Source organism: Pleurodeles waltl, chromosome 6, assembly GCF_031143425.1.
Source record: "Pleurodeles waltl isolate 20211129_DDA chromosome 6, aPleWal1.hap1.20221129, whole genome shotgun sequence".
Lineage (NCBI taxonomy): Eukaryota > Metazoa > Chordata > Amphibia > Caudata > Salamandridae > Pleurodeles > Pleurodeles waltl.
The window spans coordinates 1,137,188,343-1,137,211,195 of record NC_090445.1 but is presented as its reverse complement, the minus strand read 5'-3'; the positions used below and the strand labels follow the sequence as shown (position 1 = coordinate 1,137,211,195).

General features: G+C 42.3%; 1 protein-coding gene across 3 annotated transcripts in view; it reads left to right on the top strand.

Annotated features, from left to right (window-relative positions):
* CUEDC2 (CUE domain containing 2) overlaps positions 1-21,247 on the top strand; it is a 159,110-nt gene extending 137,863 nt beyond the window's left edge. For all 3 annotated transcript variants that reach the window (XM_069240346.1, XM_069240344.1, XM_069240345.1), the window contains exon 9: positions 20,414-21,247. In XM_069240346.1, coding sequence (XP_069096447.1) covers positions 20,414-20,560 — 147 coding nt within the window. In that variant the 3' untranslated portion in view covers positions 20,561-21,247. The remainder of the gene's footprint in view (positions 1-20,413) is intronic.
* Positions 21,248-22,853: the final 1,606 nt, after the last annotated feature.

Below are 22,853 nucleotides of genomic sequence, written 5' to 3'. Positions count from 1 at the left end.
TAGCTTTGAACAGACTGGATGGCAGCAACGCTTACAATAAACAAACTGCATGTACAGTAAGTCCTCAGTCTATAATCTCATGAACAAAAAGCCACGTAAAAAAGTTGCTATCAGAAATTAAATGCTAAATTAAAATGTGGATTTTAAAATGGAGGCACTAAGCTGGCCCGATCATGCTTTACACACACCCTCTTTTGGCCATGGAAGACTAAACTCAAGCTAAGATAAAAAATATAAAGCTAGCCTAAAACATGTACATAAAATGAATATATGTATAAAATATTAAATGAACTTTTATTATTAAAAGTAAACAAAAGCTGTATATAAAAAATATACCAATTAAAAAGCTAATAAAAGTAATAAAAAACAATTTGCTTAAAAGAAGGGGCTGCATCAAAATCTTAAGAGGCTCCCAACATACTTCCATGTCCAAAGTCAATGGGATCCAGGAAGGAACCCGCAGATGCAGATGACAGATCCACTGTTGCCTGAAAAGCAAGTTCCAGAGAACAGATATGGTCAAATCCAGCCAGCTCGGTGGATGCTGAAGGCAAGACAGCCGTTGGTGTAACAACAATGGCAGAGCCAGATTCCAGGATTTCGTGAGCCAAAGCGTTCATATCAACCAGAAGTGATTGCTTATAGTATGTGTCCAGCAGCACCAGCAACCTCCTGGGGCAACACTGAAGATGTGTCCTTAATGAACTCACGAGCAGATTAATTTCCACAGACTGAACCAATTGCGTAGCCAGAGACAAGTCCAGGCACACTCAAACGGGCACAGCAGAAAGCGAAACACAAGCTGTATTGCACACGCCATGCAGCGTTGCGTCTTTACATAGTAATGAATGGCCGAATTAAGTTTCACATAGTATCCACCAAGGAAGACTTTAGTTTCCCAACTCGCACACTTTTAATCAAAAAGCAAAACCCAGGAGTTGTGAATAAAACTATCCCCTTTAGCTTCATATCTGCATACCGCATAATGTCTCAAGCAAGATGTAAATTGAAATGTAAAAATGGGCAATGAGCTAAAGCCATGAGTTAACCACACTGCAGAAGATGTTTCAGCTACGGAAATGGGTAATTTTTTTCTAAAAGCTCAATATTCAACATGGTGTAACTTGTATCTTTTTTCACTATCAATCTCTGCATGTTGAATTATATTGTAAAAAGAACTGTGTTCAGGCACTTCCACGGTACACAGTTTGATTTTGAAACCTGCAGCGTCCGACTCAATTGCATAATATTTCTCAGTTGGTTCTGTCCATGTTGTAATAAGGGCCTATTCTGTATGATATCAAATGCAGATGAGACATTATTATTTAAATCATAAATGCGAGTTGATAGCGTAGTCCTATCTTTGTCCACAACAGCCAATCGTCCATGGCACATGGGAACTTGGGGGCGCGCTAGCGCGCCCCCCGTGCACCCCCCTCCCCCCCCAAGTCGGGGATGGAAGGGGAAGACCTTCCCCTTCTACCCCCGACCCCCCCTGTGACGTCAGCGCGCGAGCGCGCGCTTATTTGTCACAGGGGCCTCCCTCGTCGCGCTGGAAGCTCTGCTTCCAGCGCGATTGAAAGAGAAATGCAAAAGCATTTCTCTTTCAATCACTGGGGAGGCCCAGAGGGGCTTCAAAGGGAAGGAAAAGTATTTCCTTCCCTTTGAAGTCTCTCCGAGGGTTTCAAAAGCCGGATTGCTTGCAATCCGGCTTTTGAAACCCCACTAGACACCAGGGATTATTTTTTTTTTAACTAAAATTCACATAAGGGAGCGACCCCTTGGGCAAGGGTCGCTCCCATGGGGGGCATTTTTTCTGGAAGGCCTTTTCTGCCCCCCCTTTTTTTTTTTTTAGAGATGGGGAGCGACCCATCAGGCAAGGGTCGCTCCCCTGGGGGGCAAATTGTATTTAGACCATTTCTGCCCCCCTTGGGGGCAGATTGGCCGATTTTAGGTCAATCTGCCCCCAAGGGGGCAGAAACCACTAGGCACCTGGGATTTGTTTTTTGGCGCCAATGTCACGCAGGGGGAGCGACCCCGTAGGCAAGGGTCGTTCCCGGGCAGGGGGAGTGGGGGGGGGGGGTCAAATTTATTTTAGGGCATTTCTGCCCCCCCCCCCCCCCCCCCCCACCCTCCCGGGGCCGGCTGAGCTAGAGGCCAAACTCCACAGGTAGGCACTTTGCAAAAAACACCTCTGTTTTCTGTGAAAAAATTTGTTGTGTCCACGTTGTGTTTTGGGCCATTTCCTTTCGTGGGCGCTAGGCCTACCCACAGAAGTGAGGTACCATTTTTATCGAGAGTTAGAGGAACGCTGGGTGGAAGGAAATTTGTGGCTCCTCTCAGATTCCAGAACTTTCTGCCACAGAAATGTGAGGAACATGTGTTTTTTGTTTTTAGCCAAATTTTGAGGTTTGCAAAGGATTCTGGGTAACAGAACCTGGTCCGAGCCCCACAAGTCACCCCATCTTGGATTCCCCTATGTCTCTAGTTTTCAAAAATGCACAGGGTTGGTAGGTTTCCCTAGGTGCCGGCTGAGCTACAGGCCAAAATCCACAGGTAGGCACTGTTTTCTTCCAAAAATTTGGATGTGTCCACGTTGCGCTTTGGGGCGTTTCCTGTCACGGGCGCTAGGCCTACCCACACAAGTGAGGTATCATTTTTATCGGGAGACTTGGGGGAATGCTGGGTGGAAGAACATTTGTGGCTCCTCTCAGATTCCCGAACTTTCTGCCACAGAAATGTGAGGAACATGTGTTTTTTTTTAGCCAAATTTTGAGGTTTGCAAAGGATTCTGGGTAACAGAACCTGGTCCTAGCCCCGCAGGTCACCCCTCCTTGGATTCCCCTAGGTCTCTAGTTTTCAGAAATGCACAGGTTTGGTAGGTTTCCCTAGGTGCCGGCTGAGCTAGAGGCCAAAATCTACAGGTAGGCACTTCGCAAAAAACACCTCTGTTTTCTTCCAAAAATTTGGATGTGTCCACGTTGCGCTTTGGGGCGTTTCCTGTCGCGGGCGCTAGGCCTACCCACACAAGTGAGGTATCATTTATATCGGGAGACTTGGGGGAACATAGATTAGCAAAACAAGTGTTATTGCCCCTTGTCTTTCTCTACATTTTTTCCTTCCAAATATAGGAGAGTGTGTAAAAACGACATCTATTTGAGAAATGCCCTGTAATTCACATGCTAGTATGGTCACCCCGGAATTCAGAGATGTGCAAATAACCACTGCTCCTCAACACCTTATCTTGTGCCCTTTTTGGAAATACAAAGGTTTTCTTGATAGCAATTTTTTACTCTTTATATTTCAGCAAATGAATTGCTGTATACCCGGTATAGAATGAAAACGCACTGCAGGGTGCAGCTCATTTATTGGCTCTGGGTTCCTCTGGTTCTTGATGAACCTACAAGCCCTATATATCCCCGCAACCAGAGGAGTCCAGCAGACGTAACGGTATATTGCTTTCGATAATCTGACATTGCAGGGAAAAGTTACAGAGTAAAACGTAGAGAAAAATTGATGTTTTTTTCACCTCAATTTCAATATTTTTCTTTTTCAGTTTTTATTTTCTGTAGGAAACCCTTGTAGGATCTACACAAATGACCCCTTGCTGAATTCAGAAGTTTGTCTACTTTTCAGAAATGTTTAGGTTTCTGGGATCCAGCATTGGTTTCATGCCCATTTCTGTCACTGACTGGAAGGAGGCTGAAAGCACAAAAAATTGCAAAAATGGGGTATGTCCCAGTAAAATGCCAAAATTGTGTTGAAAAATTGGGTTTTCTGATTTAAGTCTGCCTGTTCCTGAAAGCTGGGAAGCTGCTGAGTTTAGCACCGCAAACCCTTTGTTGATGCCATTTTCAGGGGAAAAACCACAAGCCTTCTTCTGCAGCCACTTTTTCCAATTTGTTTGATAAAAACGAAATTTTCCCTGTATTTTGGCCAATTTCTTGGCCTCCTTCAGGGGAACCCACAATGTCTGGGTACCTCTAGAATCCCTAGGATGTTGGAAAAAAAGGACCCAAATTTGGCTTGGTTAGCTTATGTGGACAAAAAGTTATGAGGGCCTAAGCGCAAACTGCCCCAAATAGGCAAAAAAAGGCCTGGCACAGGAGGGGGAAAAGGCCTGGCAGCGAAGGGGTTAAGTGGCGGGGTAACCTAAATATTTAGGATCAAGAGCCCTCACACATCCAATCGGATGTCATGCTTCACCATCGGGGATGCTCCTCGTCAGACTGGCGCTGCAATGTCTGACGGGCTCCACATAAGGGGGCTCTTTGCCAGAGATCATTTATAGTGACTGCCGTAATGAGGTATGTGGCGGACACTGCCGACTTACAGACACTGAATGAGCAGGAGAGGAAAGATATAAAATTGTCTCAAAACCTAGAACTACATCATAAATGTATTCTATCAATACAAGGTCTTGGCCAAGATTAAAAGCAAGAGGAAAGTGACAATTGAGAAATCATGCTCAATTACTCTCTAAATCAAGATGCAAAGAGGGGCAGGAAATTATATTAAACCCTCTAATCATGGGTCGACATGATTTGTGTCTCGAGGGTCCAAAACGATCCATTGACGCTTCATCAGGACCAAAACTCAAAACTTCTCCCATGTAAAACACACAGACAACAATACGTCTCCCTCGTCAATCAATTAAGGACCAGTCACTTACTTAAGCAAACTGCACATCAGGTTATTCTCAAGATCTAAAGGTCGCCCTGTAGATAAATGAGATATATATCAAAGATAAGTCACGTGCTTTCATATACCCATATTGTGGCAAACAGTGCAATCAAGTGAAGTAAGTGCTCTGTGGTAGTGAGGAGAACAACAGTATCACAGCTTACCGTCCCAAATTTGGAATATGGCCCCTTAGGAATAAACATGCCTAGGACTGGTGCAAATGCTACAAAAATGTAGAACACACCTTACGGTCCTCCCACGGTAGTTACCAAAAGTAAAAATATTGAGCCTCAAGTTATCCGGTGTAGGGTAAATCATTAACCGACCCCCTATATTGACAGGTATAGATCGAAGAAAATAACCATCTGTACTAGCAGCAACAAATCCCCCGTAGAAAGAAAAATGTCAGGAACCACCGACTTCTAAAAGAAGAGGCCCTGTCCCTAGAAGCAGACTGGTCAAGAAACACAGAGATAAAACACTCGGTCCAAGGGTTCTCCGGAATGTGCCTGCATTGTTAAAAAAAAAAAAAAAAAATGGTCAAGGGTGTAGCCTTGCCGGCACATTCAAGGTTTACTTACAGTTAAGCAGCCAGTCATCAATTCGGGACTCTGGCAGTGTTCCTGGACAGTGAACAGGGAACATAGTCGGTTGGAAATAAACGCCGATGGAACCAGAAGCCAGTTCCGTTTGTTAATTGGCTCTTCCGGCTCGAGCGCTGAGGATCTGTAGAAATAGAAAAGGGGGCACGAAGGGGAAACTCTCTCATTCGGACTGCCATAGATAAAGAAACAGGACTCTTTACAACAACAAGTACTCATGGGAATTAACCATTGCCAAATAAGTGCCACTTAATTGCCAACGAAAAGAAAAATTTAAAAAACAAATATACAACCTATCATAATTCATGAAAGATGTATTATACAGAATAATTTTTAAGAACACAATTTTTGCAAATCGACCCATTACTACCAGTCCGCTTCTAGAGACGTGGCCTCTTCTTTTAGAAGTCGGGTGGTTCCTGACATTTTTTTTTCTACGGGCGATTTGTTACTGCTAGTACAGATGGTTATTTGCTTCTATCTATACCTGGCAATATAGGTGGTCGGTTAATGATTTACCCGACACCTGATAACTTGAGGCTCAATATTTTTAATTTTGGTAGCTACCGTGGGAGGACCGTAATGTGTGTTCTTTGCAGTCCTCTCTTAGCCATAAAAGTGCCTATGATCTTTTCAGTAGTTTTTCTAGATGCTCATGTTCTATATTTTTGTAGCATTTGCACCAGTCCTAGGCATGTGTATTCCTAAGGAGCCGTAATCCAAATTTGGGACGGAAAGCCGTGATACTGTTGTTCTCCTCACTACCACAGAGCACTTACTTCACTTGATTGCACTGTTTGCCACAATATGGGTATATGAAAGCACGTGACTTATGTTTGAGATCTATCTCATTTTTCTACAGGGCGATCTTTATATTTTGAGGATAACCTGATGCACAGTTCGCTTAAGTAAGTGACTGGTCCTTAATAGATTGACTAGGGAGACATATTGTTGTCTGTTTGTTTTACATGGGAGAAGTTTTGAGTTTTGGTCCTGATGAAGCGTCAATGGATCCTTTTGGACCCTCAAGACGCGAAACATGTTGACCCATGATTAGAGGGTTTATGATAATTTCCTCCCCCTCGTTTGCATCTTGATTTAGATAGCGATTGAGCATGATTTCTCAAGTGTCCCTTTCCTCTTGCTTTTAACCTTGGCCAAGACCTTGTATTGATAGAATACATTTATGATGATGTTCTAGGTTTTGAGCCAATTTTATCTTTCCTCTCCTGCTCATTCAGTGTCTTTAGGTTGGCAGTGTCCGCCACATATCTCATTACGGCATTCACTATAAAAGATCTCTGGCAAAGAGCCCTCTTAGGGGGAGCCCATCAGACATTGTAGCTCCAGTCTGACGAGGAGCATCTCCGATGATGAAGCATGATATCCGATTGGATGTGTTGAGGGCTCTTGCTCCTAAATATTTAGGCTTCCCTGCCACTTAAACTTGGAACAGTGTACTCTGTTTTTGAGACTGATTATATCCAGGAGACTGTACACTGAACCATTTTTCTCCCTGTCCCTCCTCTTGTAGTACCACTTAGCGCTGCACAAGTGGCAAAGTATTGGTGTTTGGTACCGATCGCAGGCTGACCTTAACCATCGGTATAGATAATGAAATATACTTTTCAGGAAGCAAACTGTCACAATATTTAGTTCATATTGAAGGACTTCTTGAGTCTGCAAAGATGGCTCAAAGACATAGTCTACATCTGTAGCGGTCAAAGAAGTGGCCGACTGTATTCACTTAGGAGGGACGGCTTTTTGTGTTAGGAATGCTCGCCTTGGTGACAGTCTCTAAGGCTGGAACAGGCGTTACAACAATTAATTTCCCTCGTCAATAATCATTCATTTATGACAGCCATTTGAACTGCAGTCAATATTTTTTCAGTGGATGCAAAGTGCATTTCAGCAATGGAATATGTAGGAAGCTGCCCCTTTATGAGGTATGTCAATACCGTGTAACGGTCCAGGGGTTCCCCAACGAGTGGACAGGGCTTGGTATGCAATCCCAAAGTGCTCTATTTGAAGGTAGTGTGGTCGAGCAGCCTTAGGCTTAACATAGAGGACTGCAAGACATCCACAAATACACACAATAAATGAGACACGACTCAAAAAGAAGATTCACACCAATGTATAAAAATAACAGGTATCTTTATATATGTTTAGGTATCAGAGAAAAAGCGTTCTGGTATGTACGTTTTTAAATAGGAATTCTTTTCACTTTAGAAAATGGACACACAGTAATTTCTGAGTTCTGCAATGTTATCCTATGGGAGGAAAAACCGGTTCTGCGAACACGTAGACTACAGCGACTTACAGGACCACTCTCTAGGAGTTAAGGTGAGTGTGGGTAGGGTACCAGGCAGCACAAGTAGTACACCACCAGTGGCACGGGGGCAGCCGGGTGCAGGGTGCAAAAACTGCGTCGGTGCCCAATGAGTTTCAATAGAGATCCATCACTGCAAAAAGAGGCTGCAGGCTCTGGCCAGGAGGTCAGTCGGGCTGAACCAACAGTGGATGCTCAGGCCTCACGATGCTCTGGTACAGGTAGGCACCTTTGGTCCTCTCTACCACTGCTCAGCGGTGACGGATGCAGAGGTGTTGGGTTTTCCTTACTGGAGCTGTTAGGGTAAAGAGGGGCTGCAGGCATCATCAGAGTCCTGCGGGGGTGAAACCACAATGGACTCGGACTCTGGAGGGATGAGGACCCTTGTTGTTACCAGTAGTCCACCTCAACTAGGGTCGGAGACAGCGGGTGCAATGGTGACTTCAGGTGTCGGTTTTTGGTGGTTCCGGAGGCTTCAGAGTCCCTTCTTTTGAGTTTGCTAGAGAGCAGGTCTGCTGTTCACGGAAGGTCTTGAGTCTTTTTCGCAGGCAGGCAGTCCTACTGTGTTTCTGGAGACACAGCTGCAGGACAAGTTGACTTTGGTGCAGATTTCGACAAGGGATATAGATAGACTCTGGTGTCAGGGGCTCCCCTAAATATTGAATTTAGGGGCATTAGGGATGTGTGGGGCAGTAGACAATGGACTACTAACCCTTCAGGTCACTAAACCCCTAAACGACCACTTCCTGTGAAAAGTGGGTGCAACCATGTCCCAGAATTCCTAGGTATGTCATCTCAAAGATGGCTATCTCTGAAAAATTGTGTTCACCTCAACTAAGCCAACCTTAAAGGTGGTACTAGCCTGGAGGTGTACGCCTACCTGACTGGCTAATTTTCACCCCTGTCCAGGTGCCAAGTGGGCTCTGGATGGGGTATGGGGTGGCTTCCTCTCCTGTGAGGGAAGCGAGATTTGCATTTCAAAGGTGGCAGCCCTTTGAGGCTTGTCACCTTATGAAGGCTAATCAGCAGGTCATCCTTTTCAAGGGGGTGTTAAAACCTCTTCCTGGGCAGGCTTTTGTTATAGGCCTCTAAAGAGCAAAAGGCTCTCGCGCTAGGCAGCCAGAACAATGTCTCAGGTGGCAGGCTGGCAGAAACCAGTCAGAAAGCACACCAAAGGCTGGTAGGGTTTCAGGGGGAACCTCTAAGGTGCCCTCTGGGTGCATGTGTTGATAAATCCATCACTGGAATCAGTGTGGACTTAGCAATACAAGATGTTTGATACCAAATATCCCTATCTTCAGTGAAGCCGTCATGTAGCTGGACAAATCATATTGACCAGTGTCAAACACACGCATTTGAAAACGGCTTCTGTGGCCAATTACTATGTTTGAGAATTGACAAGGACATAGCAGGGCCATATCTGCTCTTGCAGATATGCCCTCACATGTAATATTATGCACCCTGCCTTATGGCTGTCAGGCCTGGTGTAGGGGTGACATGCATATATTGCATGTAGTGTTACGGGGTATAGCACATAAGGATGTGTGGTATGTTTTTTCATTTTGGTTTGCACCAAGACACGCAGCCTGCGATGGCAGCCTGTCATGTGTTTGGTGAGGTGTTCCTTAGGGTGGCAGAATTTGAGCTGCCGCCTCTATGGACTCTCTTTAGCACCTCAGACGCTAGGTACCAGTGGTACTATTTACTAGGGTGCTAAAGTATTTGCCAATTTGTACAGGTTTGGGGGAAAGACCACTGGCACTGGGGACCTGGTTGGCAGGGACCCAGTACATTTTAGTCAAAGTTGCACCAAGTATCAGGCAAAAAGTGTGGGTGGAGGTGGGTACTGCAACAAAAAACAGTTCCCTCCAGAATATAAATGTGATTTATATGTAAAAGGCACTGTGTCCCCTTCGTTGAAGGTGATGTATGTATGGCCAGTGGATCCTGCAATGACGTGTATCACTAGATTAGTTGTATTGACACAAGTATGTAAGCGTCTGGATGCGAGCATGTTAGTTTGCAATGATCTAAGTATTTTTGTATGTTCTGATGTCCAATGTATACTACAAAAATCTGGACTAATTAAATCGTACAACGGTTTAACCTGCTGTGCATAATCTGGTTTATATATTCTACCAAAGTTTAGAAAGACTAACAATGACAGAAGCTTCTTAATAGTTTTTGATGGTTGTAAAAAATCACATTCTCTAGGAAGTGTGTGACCGTGCTCTTGCCTTCATTGAACCTCCTGTATTTAAAAAAACGACACTGAGATAAGCATTATCCATTAAATAGATGTCATCAACATAGGACAATGCTTCTGAGTCAGTCTCATGTAAAATTGTCGTTACCCGGGAAGCAAACCATCCAAGACTGTTGTTATACCCCTGAGGAAATCGACAGAAGCGTCAGTGTAACCCTAGGGTGTCAGATGCTGTTAGGTCTCTTCTTTTAGGCACTATACTTTGACAGAAACAAACTATTGGAAATGTCCAATGTCATTTTGTATTTTTAACGGACTCTGTTGTTCATCAAGGCAGTACTATGTGAACTATGAATTGCATGTGTGACTGCTTAAATGTCTGTAGTCTAAGACTATGAGATAGGAATGATCTGAATTCATGACATGAAATAGAGGATTATTCATAGGAGAAACACAGGGTTCAATTACTCCCCGGTATTCTAGTTGTGAGAGAATTTCCCTCATTGGAGCTTTTTCTTCAAGTCTGATAAGATACTGTGATTGCACTTGTGGACTAGAGCATACAGGTATTATTATGGTAGAGGGAACCTTTATCCTAACCTACATGATTGCAGTATAGTGCCAGGGCTTGTGCAAGAACCCAATCTTCGACCTACGCCTATTTTACTGCCTCAGGAACAAGAACCAAGAAAGAGGGTAGTATTATGTCTTCACCTTGTGGGACTTTTCTGACCAATTCAAGCAACCAGTCTAACTCAGCCAGGAGAATATCATAAGGATATGTTAATTTAACTCCGAAAATCACTCTGATAGTGCATGGTATGTTTCCCTCAATTTGAATGTCCAGTTTATAAAGTATGTTGGGTGGGCTCACCCTCTGATCTGGTATTTCAGCTTGAACAAATTTACTAGTTGCTCTCAAACCCAGAAACTCTTGAAGATTCTGGCAAACGATTGTGACCTCTGCTGCGCTCTCTAGCAATGTCAATGCCCATGTGTTGTTCAGATGATGTGTTCTCAGTATGTGTGGCATATTAATCAGAAATACCTGGCACTTTCCTCTTTTTGATCTGGGATTTTGTTGTGGAAGTTTTTCTTCCTTTTTAGGTCAAGCACGTGCTCTGGCTTGTAATGTATCTGTGGGCTTTTAACCACACCCACGCACACCCATCACTATTACCTGTTCATGGGCTTGCCTTTAAAAAATCCTTTATCATTGGTAAATGCTTTAGGTTTGTCCCTCCTTGGGGCAGGTTTGTTACCACCTTTGCCATCGACCCTGTGACATGGATAATTGCACTTTTGTCTATATGTTAGACTGCGAGCAAACATCTTTTTCCTATTACGTCTCTCCTTCTTGCTCATGGCAACTGTGGCGTTTTGAATCTGCTTGCTAATGTCAACTGTTTCACTTTTTATTTTCAATTTATGTGACGAGAAAAGTCCAGTTAGGCATTTACTACGCTAATAGCTCTAATTTGGACACACTCGAATGCTTATTTATGATGATGTCAGATAAGCGTTGTGATTCAATTTTCAGTTTTTGCATACTCTGTGTCTGCGTTCAGACCATCCTCTCTCAGATAGTTTCTCTGAGTCCTGAAAGGAACAAGGACGTGTATCAGTATACTGATACCTATCAGGCTGGTTAAGTGTATCAAGGTTATGCAATTTGTAACACTCTTCAGTGGCTCTGGTTTCCGAGATCCAAACCATGCTTTTGTTTTCTTTATTTTTTTGTTTGTTCAAGCATTTTTTTATTTTTTTATTTTTTAGAGGACTCTGGTGCCTGTTTGGAATGATCTTGGTCAAATTTGCCTTTACGCTGTGGCTTATTAAGCCTGGCTCCCAAATTATCTCGACTTACAGATGTATGTGTCAACAATAATTTTTGGTAACTAGCATTCTTGATCTTGTGCAGAAAGTTGCTGTACTGCCAGCGCTGCTGCCCCCATTTAGTATTACTTAATATGATTGATGGAAACTGTGGCAAAGTTGCCAATTAATTTTATTCCCAAGTCCAGGGCAGGCCCATATATTTATTTTGAATCAGTTTTAGCACTTTTGGCAAAACAGCTATTGATGGTGTGTACCATGTGTTATGGAATATGTGGCAGCAAAGCCAGTGCCCCAAGTGCCATACCTTCAGTAGGGGGAACCATACCATGTCGTAGGCAGATAGTGAGAATTTTATGTTTATCCTGGGGTCCTGTCTGGGGGAACACTGCTTCAAGCGGATTTGTTTTTTGAGCTGTCCGGAATGGAATTTCTTCTGGCTGATAGGAATCTTACCCATAATTGCATTAATAGTATCAGGACTAATTGCAGGCACAGCTAACTGCTGCTGGGCAGCTTGAGCAGCCCTTGCTGGGACTGTTATTGTTGACATAACAAACTGTGTCAGACGTCTATGTAGTCTAACTAAACCTGTATATAGGTATTCACTAGCATTTAATGGTGCCAGATTAGGGTATGGTGCTTAGCCAGCTAAGATGGGCCAGGTCGGCCCATCATTATCGAGGGGACCCAGTCTTGTGTTTTGCAGTGCATGTGGAAGGGCGCCTTGGAACCAGTTGTGGTGTTCTGATATGTTAATGCTATTTCTAAATGGTGATATGGTCTGTATTCATTAGGTGCTGCTACCTCAGTGTATGTTTAAAATGTTTATGTATTTTGGTCTATTGCACGGAGGTCGACCCATGAATCACAAACACTTTGCATTTATGTGCTTTGTGGGCTTCTGCCACAAAGGTATCTTCCCTCCCGTAAGAGGGAGTACTGCTGTACCAAATATGTTGTGACAGCCTGTCTGCAGTTATACAGAATTAACTACGTTCGCCATTTTAAAGAATAGTATTCACAGAGGGAACATAATAGTAGGGTGATCCTTTTAAAGGTTCAAGCTTGAACAACCTACATACTAAAATATCAGTTTCCTATTCAGCTGAGGAGGATTAGTTCATAATACCATGGACATATCAGGATAAAGGGGAAACTTGGGTACACGTAACAACTGCTGAGGGTGCCCATTAAATAAGTACCTGACCTAGAACATTGTGTCTCCATGTTATGCAGTTCCTACGAAACAAGTAGGCCTGTGTATCTGGTCAGCATAAACATCAGCTTAGAGACTCATTCCACGTATACCATCAGGAAATGTTGACATGGTTCCTAGCCAGCTCTCAGTGACCCATCTGAACAGCTAAGTACACCAGGGTAGCAGATGGTATTTGCAACATCGAACAGGACTACTCTGATTCCCAAGGAAGTCATGGAAACAGACCACCATTTAGTTGTCACTCTTTGTACCCAAGAGGAGACACAAAGATGTGAAAATGTCTTTTAGAACATTTATTACAGCAGTCTTATTATTGTGTGTAAAAAATAAAATGCTTGATTATTAGGCAAACGAGACAATGCATGGTAACCAGCATTACAAAAATCATGAAAAAGATACAGTTCAACCATGGTCATGTTGTTATGTTGGTACACTCCTATCTCTTACAACCTACACTATCAAGAACATAGTGGAAGTACCTTCTGCCGGATCAATTGGAATGGCCTAACCCCCATACCTAGGTAGGATGTACCAAGAAGCCGGTATTTTGTAGTGCAGGCTATTGTCCTATGCAGAGTAGAAGTTAAAATCCACCAGGCTGCATCTGGGGCACGGTGTGCTGTGTTTAGGATAATCCTAGCAGAAGTGGTCCTCTGCAGAATGTGGCGCAGAGGCAGTTTTTATAATACAAGCACTATTTGTGTCACACTATGTCAGAGGTGCAGGCTTGATGCTATTTATATATCATGTCTGAAAGTAAGAAGCTGTCTCCACGGTCGTGGTGTGTTCCTGGCCTTGGACGGGGTGTATAGACTGGATGGAGGCAACACTTACAAGAAACAAACTGCATGTACAGTGATTTCTCAGTCCAATATCGCATTAATGAAAAGCCATGTTAGAATGTCTAAATCAGAAATTAAATGCAAAGTTAAAATGTGCATTTTAAAATGAAGGCACTAAGCGGGCCCTACCTTGCTTTACCCTACCTTCTCCTAATCCATGAGAGTTGTACCAAAAATTCCTAAAGTAAACATCAATCTCTGCACATCAAAACTGAAGGAAATATGCACAATCAGTTTCTTAATAAAAAAAAAAACTATACAAAAGAAATATTCAGCAAAGCTGTACCAAAACAGAATATGTGATAGGGCATGTTCTCAATGCGACAATGAAACTACAGGGAGTGCAGAATTATTAGGCAAATGAGTATTTTGACCACATCATCCTCTTTATGCATGTTGTCTTACTCCAAGCTGTATAGGCTCGAAAGCCTACTACCAATTAAGCATATTAGGTGATGTGCATCTCTGTAATGAGAAGGGGTGTGGTCTAATGACATCAACACCCTATATCAGGTGTGCATAATTATTAGGCAACTTAACAAAAAACAAATATATACCCATTTCAATTATTTATTATTACCAGTGAAACCAATATAACATCTCAACATTCACAAATATACATTTCTGACATTCAAAAACAAAACAAAAACAAATCAGTGACCAATATAGCCACCTTTCTTTGCAAGGACACTCAAAAGCCTGCCATCCATGGATTCTGTCAGTGTTTTGATCTGTTCACCATCAACTTTGCGTGCAGCAGCAACCACAGCCTCCCAGACACTGTTCAGAGAGGTGTACTGTTTTCCCTCCTTGTACATCTCACATTTGATGATGGACCACAGGTTCTCAATGGGGTTCAGATCAGGTGAACAAGGAGGCCATGTCATTAGATTTCCTTCTTTTATACCCTTTCTTGCCAGTCACGCTGTGGAGTACTTGGACGCGTGTGATGGAGCATTGTCCTGCATGAAAATCATGTTTTTCTTGAAGGATGCAGACTTCTTCCTGTACCACTGCTTGAAGAAGGTGTCTTCCAGGAACTGGCAGTAGGACTGGGAGTTGAGCTTGACTCCATCCTCAACCCGAAAAGGCCCCACAAGCTCATCTTTGATGATACCAGCCCAAACCAGTACTCCACCTCCACCTTGCTGGCGTCTGAGTCGGACTGGAGCTCTCTGCCCTTTACCAATCCAGCCACGGGCCCATCCATCTGGCCCATCAAGACTCACTCTCATTTCATCAGTCCATAAACCTTAGAAAAATCAGTCTTGAGATATTTCTTGGCCCAGTCTTGACGTTTCAGCTTGTGTGTCTTGTTCAGTGGTGGTCGTCTTTCAGCCTTTCTTACCTTGGCCATGTCTCTGAGTATTGCACACCTTGTGCTTTTGGGCACTCCAGTGATGTTGCAGCTCTGAAATATGGCCAAACTGGTGGCAAGTGGCATCGTGGCAGCTGCACGCTTGACTTTTCTCAGTTCATGGGCAGTTATTTTGCGCCTTGGTTTTTCCACACGCTTCTTGCGACCCTGTTGACTATTTTGAATGAAACGCTTGATTGTTCGATGATCACGCTTCAGAAGCTTTGCAATTTTAAGAGTGCTGCATCCCTCTGCAAGATATCTCACTATTTTTGACTTTTCTGAGCCTGTCAAGTCCTTCTTTTGACCCATTTTGCCAAAGGAAAGGAAGTTGCCTAATAATTATGCACACCTGATATAGGGTGTTGATGTCATTAGACCACACCCCTTCTCATTACAGAGATGCACATCACCTAATATGCTTAATTGGTAGTAGGCTTTCGAGCCTATACAGCTTGGAGTAAGACAACATGCATAAAGAGGATGATGTGGTCAAAATACTCATTTGCCTAATAATTCTGCACTCCCTGTATATATATTTTCTTTATTTAAAAAACGATTAAAATATATGCTTACAACTATGGCAATAAAGGGATAAACTGTGCCCCATTTAGAGCTATAGAGCAACATACACATAGACCTCAAATCTACCTTGTTCTCCTCCAAGCTTATTGCTAAGGTGTAGTTATTTCGTAAGGCTTCTCAATTACACCCAAACTTCAATGGACAGTTTCCTATTACAGTATTTTACTTTTCTTCCCCATTTTCATCTTTCTCGCTGCCAGTGCTTCAGTAAGGTAGATTCTGATGAATACCTTGAACTGCAGATTCCTCACTACTTAAATATTTTTCAGGTGGAAGACTGGATCTGGAAACCTTCACAGCAGTGCTCCTGAGCTCTGACAGGTGGTGCCTTGTGGCTCTGCACCAAACCAGGGGCCAGATGTATCGGAAACCCATTTTGCATTTCTTAAATAGCGAATGTTAAGAAATTGCTATTTGATAAATGCAAAATGGGATGTAAGAAAATAGTGATTTCTTAAAATTCACAGTCGCTACTAGGGAATGGGGACTCCATTCATACTTAAGGCCCATAGGTGCGAATACTTTTGCATTTCCCAATTTGCAAATTCCTGTTAGGAATTCACAAATTAGGTAATTTGATGCAGACACCCAAACAATTGTGCACATTTAAACTGCACACATGCCCTAGGACATGTGTGGGCCACATGGTACTTCGAAAAATGCCTTTTCAAAGCATTTTTTAAAATTGCACACGTTACCACCAAATTTGAATCTGTGGTAATTGCATTTCCTAAATGCTCAGTTCGTGTTTAGGAGATGCATGTTTTAGGTAGGACCTATGAATTTCAAGGCATTATTGATATTGAATAAAAGCTTTACTAACAGATTAATGTCTGCATGATAACACACTCTGTTCTTGCTCTCCTGTTAGACCCGTAGCCAGTTGACATAAACCTGCACCTAGTGACTCATGATTTTTTGACTAAACACCCTGCAACTGAGAGTCTCATTCTGCAGACTTCAACTAGGAAGGTGTGAACTAATTTCAAGAAAAGGGACTCCAAACGGATTGATAATTTGGCAAGAGATTGTTTTCTTCTGTGCTTGCTGAGCAGATGCACATGTTTTCTGAGACATGGTCTGCATGATCTTCCAAGAGGTTTCAGAAGATTTCAGAACCTCTTTGGCACAAACAGAACACGCCAGATGGGTCAAGAGCACATGTGCTCCATACTTCAGCACCTGACTGCCGAAGGCAGGCTTGCCCCAGTCCATTGTGGATCACCTCCAGACAATGGCCAGCTGTTTGACATAGTAGTCGTTTTCCAGCTAGGAGCTGAATTCACACTGACTCCCTCACAGAGGATTTAATTAATTAAGGTGGTACTAAATAGGAGGGCACTCAAAGCCTTCCCTCTCCCACCTTGGCGAGTCTGGGATATTCAGAGTATGATCCTAGTGTTTCGGGACCACTCATGGGTCTCAGGGAGGATGGCTCTGAGGTTTCTTGACCTTTCAGCCTCATGCATCCTTCATATCCTGTACGCCAGATTACATGAATAACTTGAGTCCTAGTGGGCCAGTATCGGGGCCAACTCTTAGTCCTACCATACTGATCTTGCAGAAGAAGGCATTAATGGTCACCTGGCCTGCAGCAGACTAATTTCTTTCCTTCACCCACAGCTCATAGTGGAGGAAGCTGCATCACTGCAGGGCTTTGGAAAGGAGGGGGACTCTGGTACCTTGTGGAAAGCTGCTTCCTCATCAAATTCTTGTAGCTGCAGGCAATCAATTAGACCTGAATACCTTTCTGCCTTCCTTCTTGGGGAAGCTTGGACATGTCCTCACTGACACCATTGTGCTACTTCATCAAGCAAGGACAAGTCTTGGCCTTGTGCCAGAAGGCTGTACGTCTCCGGAGGTGGCTGGAACAACAGAGCATTTTTTGGTTACTAACCACTAACATGGTCCTTGAATGCCAGAGCAAACTAGTTGAACAGACCAGTATTTGTCTGGCAGAACAACCCAAAGCAGCACACACTGTTTTTAAATGGGAAAATCCCTTATTGGATCTATTTGCCATTCACAGGGCTTCTCTTTATCACCACTTTTATTCAATAGATATGAAAATGATTTAACTCAAGCGTTTTTTTCCAGAGACTGTAAAATATATAATTACACTGATGATTCCCAGCTGTCATTCCTTCTTGACGGATCTTCTGCGTCATGAGTTGAATTTCAAAATATGCCATTAATTGCAGATTAGATGAGTGCTAATCAGCTAAAATTAAATACCGACAAGATGGAGATTGTCCTTGAATAACACTAAACATATGGAACCAATCTAACTGGCCCACAGTGTCCAAACCAACATCTTCAGTAAAATGTTAGGGTGTCATCATTGACAGCAATCTAACTAGCCACAGGTTGATCAGTGGTATCCAAATATGGGCTTATTGAAAATGCTTAGGAAAGTTGCATTGGTTCATCGGATGGAGGCCCCGAAAGTGATAGTATTGGTGGTGATTATTTCAAGGCTTTATTTTTCTAGCTTAGTTTATCTGGGTCTTCCAAACACTACACAGATTACAAGTCATTCAGAACAAAGCACCCAGATTAATATTTCAACTCTCAAAGTCTGAATGCCACCTGTCTTCTTCAATAACTCTTCACCACTATCCAGTGAAGCAAAGGATTCTGTTCAAAACCTGTTGTGCTATTTTTAAGAGCTTGAGAAGAGTGACCACCACTTTCTTAAACCAATAAATGGGTGAAGTACACTCCATGCCACAATTTAAAATCTGATTATGCCAATGGACTTACTGTTCCAAAATTTCTGAAGAGCAGATCAGGAGGCCTGGTGCTGCAGCATTGGCTACAGCAATTTGGAACTCTTCACTTGATTAAATTTGCATAAATCAGACCTTGGGCGATTTCAGAACAAAATCAAGACAGGGCTTTTTCAGTCAAGCCTTTTTATGATATCTTCTCCTAGCTTTAAGTCTTGCCTTCTGTTCATGGCTGAGTTAAGTGCCAGAAAACCATTAGTGAACTTGCGCTATAAAATTACCATAAATTAACACTGAATGTGCAGTGTTTGGTGTTTAGCACACCTGGAGTGTCTCCAAGCTTTTAGCTAATGGATGCTTTCCAACTAGAATGAAGCACAGAACCTCTGTAAGTGTTCCCACTGCTCCCTCTGATATCTCAGAGACTGAAGAAGATTAGTAAAGACTGGGCCCAAGTCATCTTTTTTGACTCTGACTGGGCTCTTGATTAGTCGTCCACCCCAAGAGGAACTTCTGTCTCAGCAACAGGGACAATGTCCTGCATCTGAGTCTTTAGAAACTATACCTTCATGCTTGGAGATTAAGCATCATCCATGCTGCAAGACACCCTTTGACTAAGTCCATCTAAAATGAAAAAGTTTGTTGCCTGGTTCAGATTCCACAATATATATTCCTTTCAGGCTGGACTTTCTGGAGTCCTTTGTTTGTACTTTCATTTGCTCAACAAGGCCATCCAGTTGTCGCTTTGGAAGGTTATGTGACAGCTTTCCTTTGCTTGCCAGACCAACCATCCATTTTCAAATCTCTGGTTTTTATGCATTTTATAAAACGTTTGACAGATGTTTCCACCACTCGCCTCCAAAGCTTTTTGTGATGTCTCTGTGGAACCTCAACCTGTCCTTTTATTTCCAAATTGATGTATTTGCTATGTTGCTTGAAAAGAGTACACTTTTATTGTGAGAAAGCTAAAACAATGCAGCCCATAAAATTAATGCTATCCTTTAAGACACAGGTTATAAATAGATTGCCACAGAAGAGTAGAACGATTCTGATCCCAGACGTTTTCATATCCCACTCAGTCAGGTTTCAAGTTATTTATGCTGTTTTCTTCGTGGTTCAATGTTGTTGGCTGCCACATGGGCTTTTGGTCATTGCTGTGTGGACTTCTATTTAATGGTCAATACTACATTTTGATAAAGAAGTCTACCAGAACCAGTTATACTTTGACATTCAAATTTGGCACTACCACTCCTTACTAGTTACTTCATTGATAGTTGATTATAATGGTACTTTTGACTGAAGAAGAATGGAAACTGAGACATTGAGACTCATACAGAGCCAGCAACTGCTTTAACCTAGAAATGTGCGTGTTCTTCCTATTTAAAATGTGGCTGTTTAGACTGCATGCTTCCATAATTTCATATAGCAGTTAGTCCGGAGGGAAAACGTTTTCTTATGGCAAGCCACCAACATGATTACTAAATCCTTAAAGAAAAATTAAATTAAAATGCTGACATGAACTTTCTTCATTCTGGCCCTAGCTGATATTTCTGAATGATTGACAATTGCTTTCTGGATCGCACTTTGTCGGAGATTAAACATTATAATTACCAAAGGATTGAACTGCTGTGGGAATCTGAACCTGATGGTGCCAAGCACTTTGCCCTGCCTTAATATCAATCTGCTTGTTGGGTCAGTCTTTCGGTATCGCGTCTTTTGAACCTATTCATCATTTATGCCATGTTAATCACTTTGCCGATTTTTGAGAGGCAGAAAAAATGCCAAACACTGGACACTATATTTTACTTACATTTTCAATATTCTACTTCACAGTATGTTCCTTACAAAGCAGTTGAAGCATGTTTGGTTTTGATGATAAACTAATTTCTTTAAATTACAGGTACTGTAGAATTAAAAAGCTGTCTTTGAATTAGTTTTACTCCTATTATATTAAGGTGTGTGGGAGGGTATACGTTTAACAAGTTACTTCAAGTTCTCACCATTGTTCATTATTATTTTCAGGCTCCTAAAAAGATGATCCGCTACATTGAAAATCAAGTGGTAAGCACAAAAGGTGAAAGATACAAAGACGTGAAGAAACCAGAGAGCGAAGAGATGAAAAAAACCTATGTGAACTTGAAGCCAGCCAAAAAATACAGATTCCACTGATCCCCACTTATGGTCCTAAGAAAAACTACTTTAGCTAAACCCTCCTGTCTTTCCTGGACTGTTCTTTGGCTAGATTGATTTGGTGTGAAATACTAAGCGTGAAGTATCCTTGGTGCACGTGCCAGAACTAAAAACTGTATGTTCTTAGTAGTTGACAGGTTCATGTGTAATTTTTTTTAGCTTACTTCGACGACTCGAGCATGAAACTAACAATTTAGGATGAGGGAAGAAATGTAAATTCAGTGTTTCCTTGGGCATTGTACTCCGTTGATTACTGATAAAAATGTGCATGGCAAACTGTTTATTTAAAGTTCTCTTGTTGGGTTGTTTGAAACCAATTTGGATTGTGCATGTATGCATGGGACTCTGTAGACAAAAGTATTTCTTAGGTCATGCGTTAAATAAGGAAAAGTTCTCCTTAAGGAGTCAACCTTTAATGTTGAAGTAGTTTCTAATGAAGGATTTCCATTTTTAAATTCAAATTCCACACCGTGAGGTGAGCATAATTTTAATGCTCTTTTGACACCGTATTTTAGAGGTTTCTGCTTATGATGTGATGGATTGTTTGAACTGAGTCAACGTGGTAAATAACTTCTCTAATAAGTAATTGTATTAATTAATGAGTTGCATTATTGCCTGTTTCATTGTGCGCTTTTAATAAGTCAATATAATTATTTTTTTCAAGAAGTTGTGTACTCGTGATTTTTGTCAATATCAAGTGAAATGCATCCTACTTCTGTGTTGCTAGATACTGTTTCTAAACCCGGAAAGTAGGATTTTGCTGTTTCAGTTGCTGGTTAACACTACTGGCACCCGCGAACTCAGTCACCATTGTTTCTGAATAATGGGTTCTGCTTCGGACTGGGGGCTGCTTTTTTTGTGTGGGGCAGGGGAGAGGGTGGTTCTGGGCTTCATTTAAATTGTAAGCATTAAACAGTCCCGTCCATTTGCTGGTCCTGAAGACTTTTTACAAATATCCATCTGCACATATCTTGTAGAAAAGCTGGTTTGTAAAAATAAAAACTGTATTTTTTTGATAGCCTACTCCAAACTACACTGGCCAATTTTTGCACCTATTCTTTATTAAAGAACAAGCTAATTTAAATCGAAACCGTAATTAAATGTCAAAGTAACAAGAAAACCTACATAACCGTTTAAAGGAACAAGAGCGAAAAGTAAGGCAATATATCTATTCTGCAGCATGGAAAGGTGGAATAACTGATTTGGTTCCTTTATGGACGTACAGACCATCAGCATGCCATCGTGTCCTCTCTGTTGCTTCAGTTCTTTCTTCCGGCTCCAAAGCACAGAGCTCAGCCGTTTAGGGCTTTCTTCCTAGAAAAAAAGCCTTTAATACATGACTTAGTTTGACAGCTCTAATCAGAAAGTGTTGTTTTCTTTTTCTTCCCCAAGATGCCCTCTCTTTTTGCGAAGTGCCCATCATGTGGCAGAATAAAAACTGAAAAAAGGCCCACACCATCAGTGTATCGTTTACATTCCAGACACGCCTATTCCAAGTGACTGTGAATTCTGACAGATGACATTAAAAATAACTCTGAGAGACCAAGAAATCAGGCTGCCTGGCAAAAAGAATCTCTGGCGACCCAAGGAATTGCTGTGTGGAAGGTCGAGTGAGCATGGAGACTGGTTCCTACCTCCACTGAGGGAGGTCCCAATCGACTGAGAATATCAGTGTCAAGGACAGAGGTAATGCCTGTACTCAGTCAAGGTACATGTCCGTGAGGGATCCTAGAAGTGCACAGTTGAGGTTGAAGCACACAATATTGAGTTAATCCTCTAGTTTGCTTTCCTCTTAGATAAGGAAAGTCAATTCCAGAAGACTGACTCCACCCTCTAACTGAATGTATCGGGCTGTACTCTACATCTCTTGAAGTCTAGTCTTTGATTGTGCTGTCTAAGTCTCCTCTTTTGTGAAGATTCACTGTTGTAAAGCACTCCAACCCCTCCAGGGAGCCCCACTACCAACCTGCAGGTTTCTTCTCCACAGGTAGTGGTATCTCTCTATCTCCAAATTGTGTTCTTCCAGAAGCTCCTCGTACGCAGAGTAACCTGATGATCCTCCAACTGGACAGATCCAGTGGGGCCCCTCTCCAACAAAGTTTTCTTCTCATAGACACAGGTCATAAAAAAAAAATCTCCTTTAGGGAGACACTCTTGCAAGAGATACAATAGTCTTAGGCCCCCACTTTGCCAGTAAATTATCTCTCTACTCATGTCTGTCTTACTCTAGTGATTTCATCCACTTCATCATCCTCTATACGGAGATATTCAG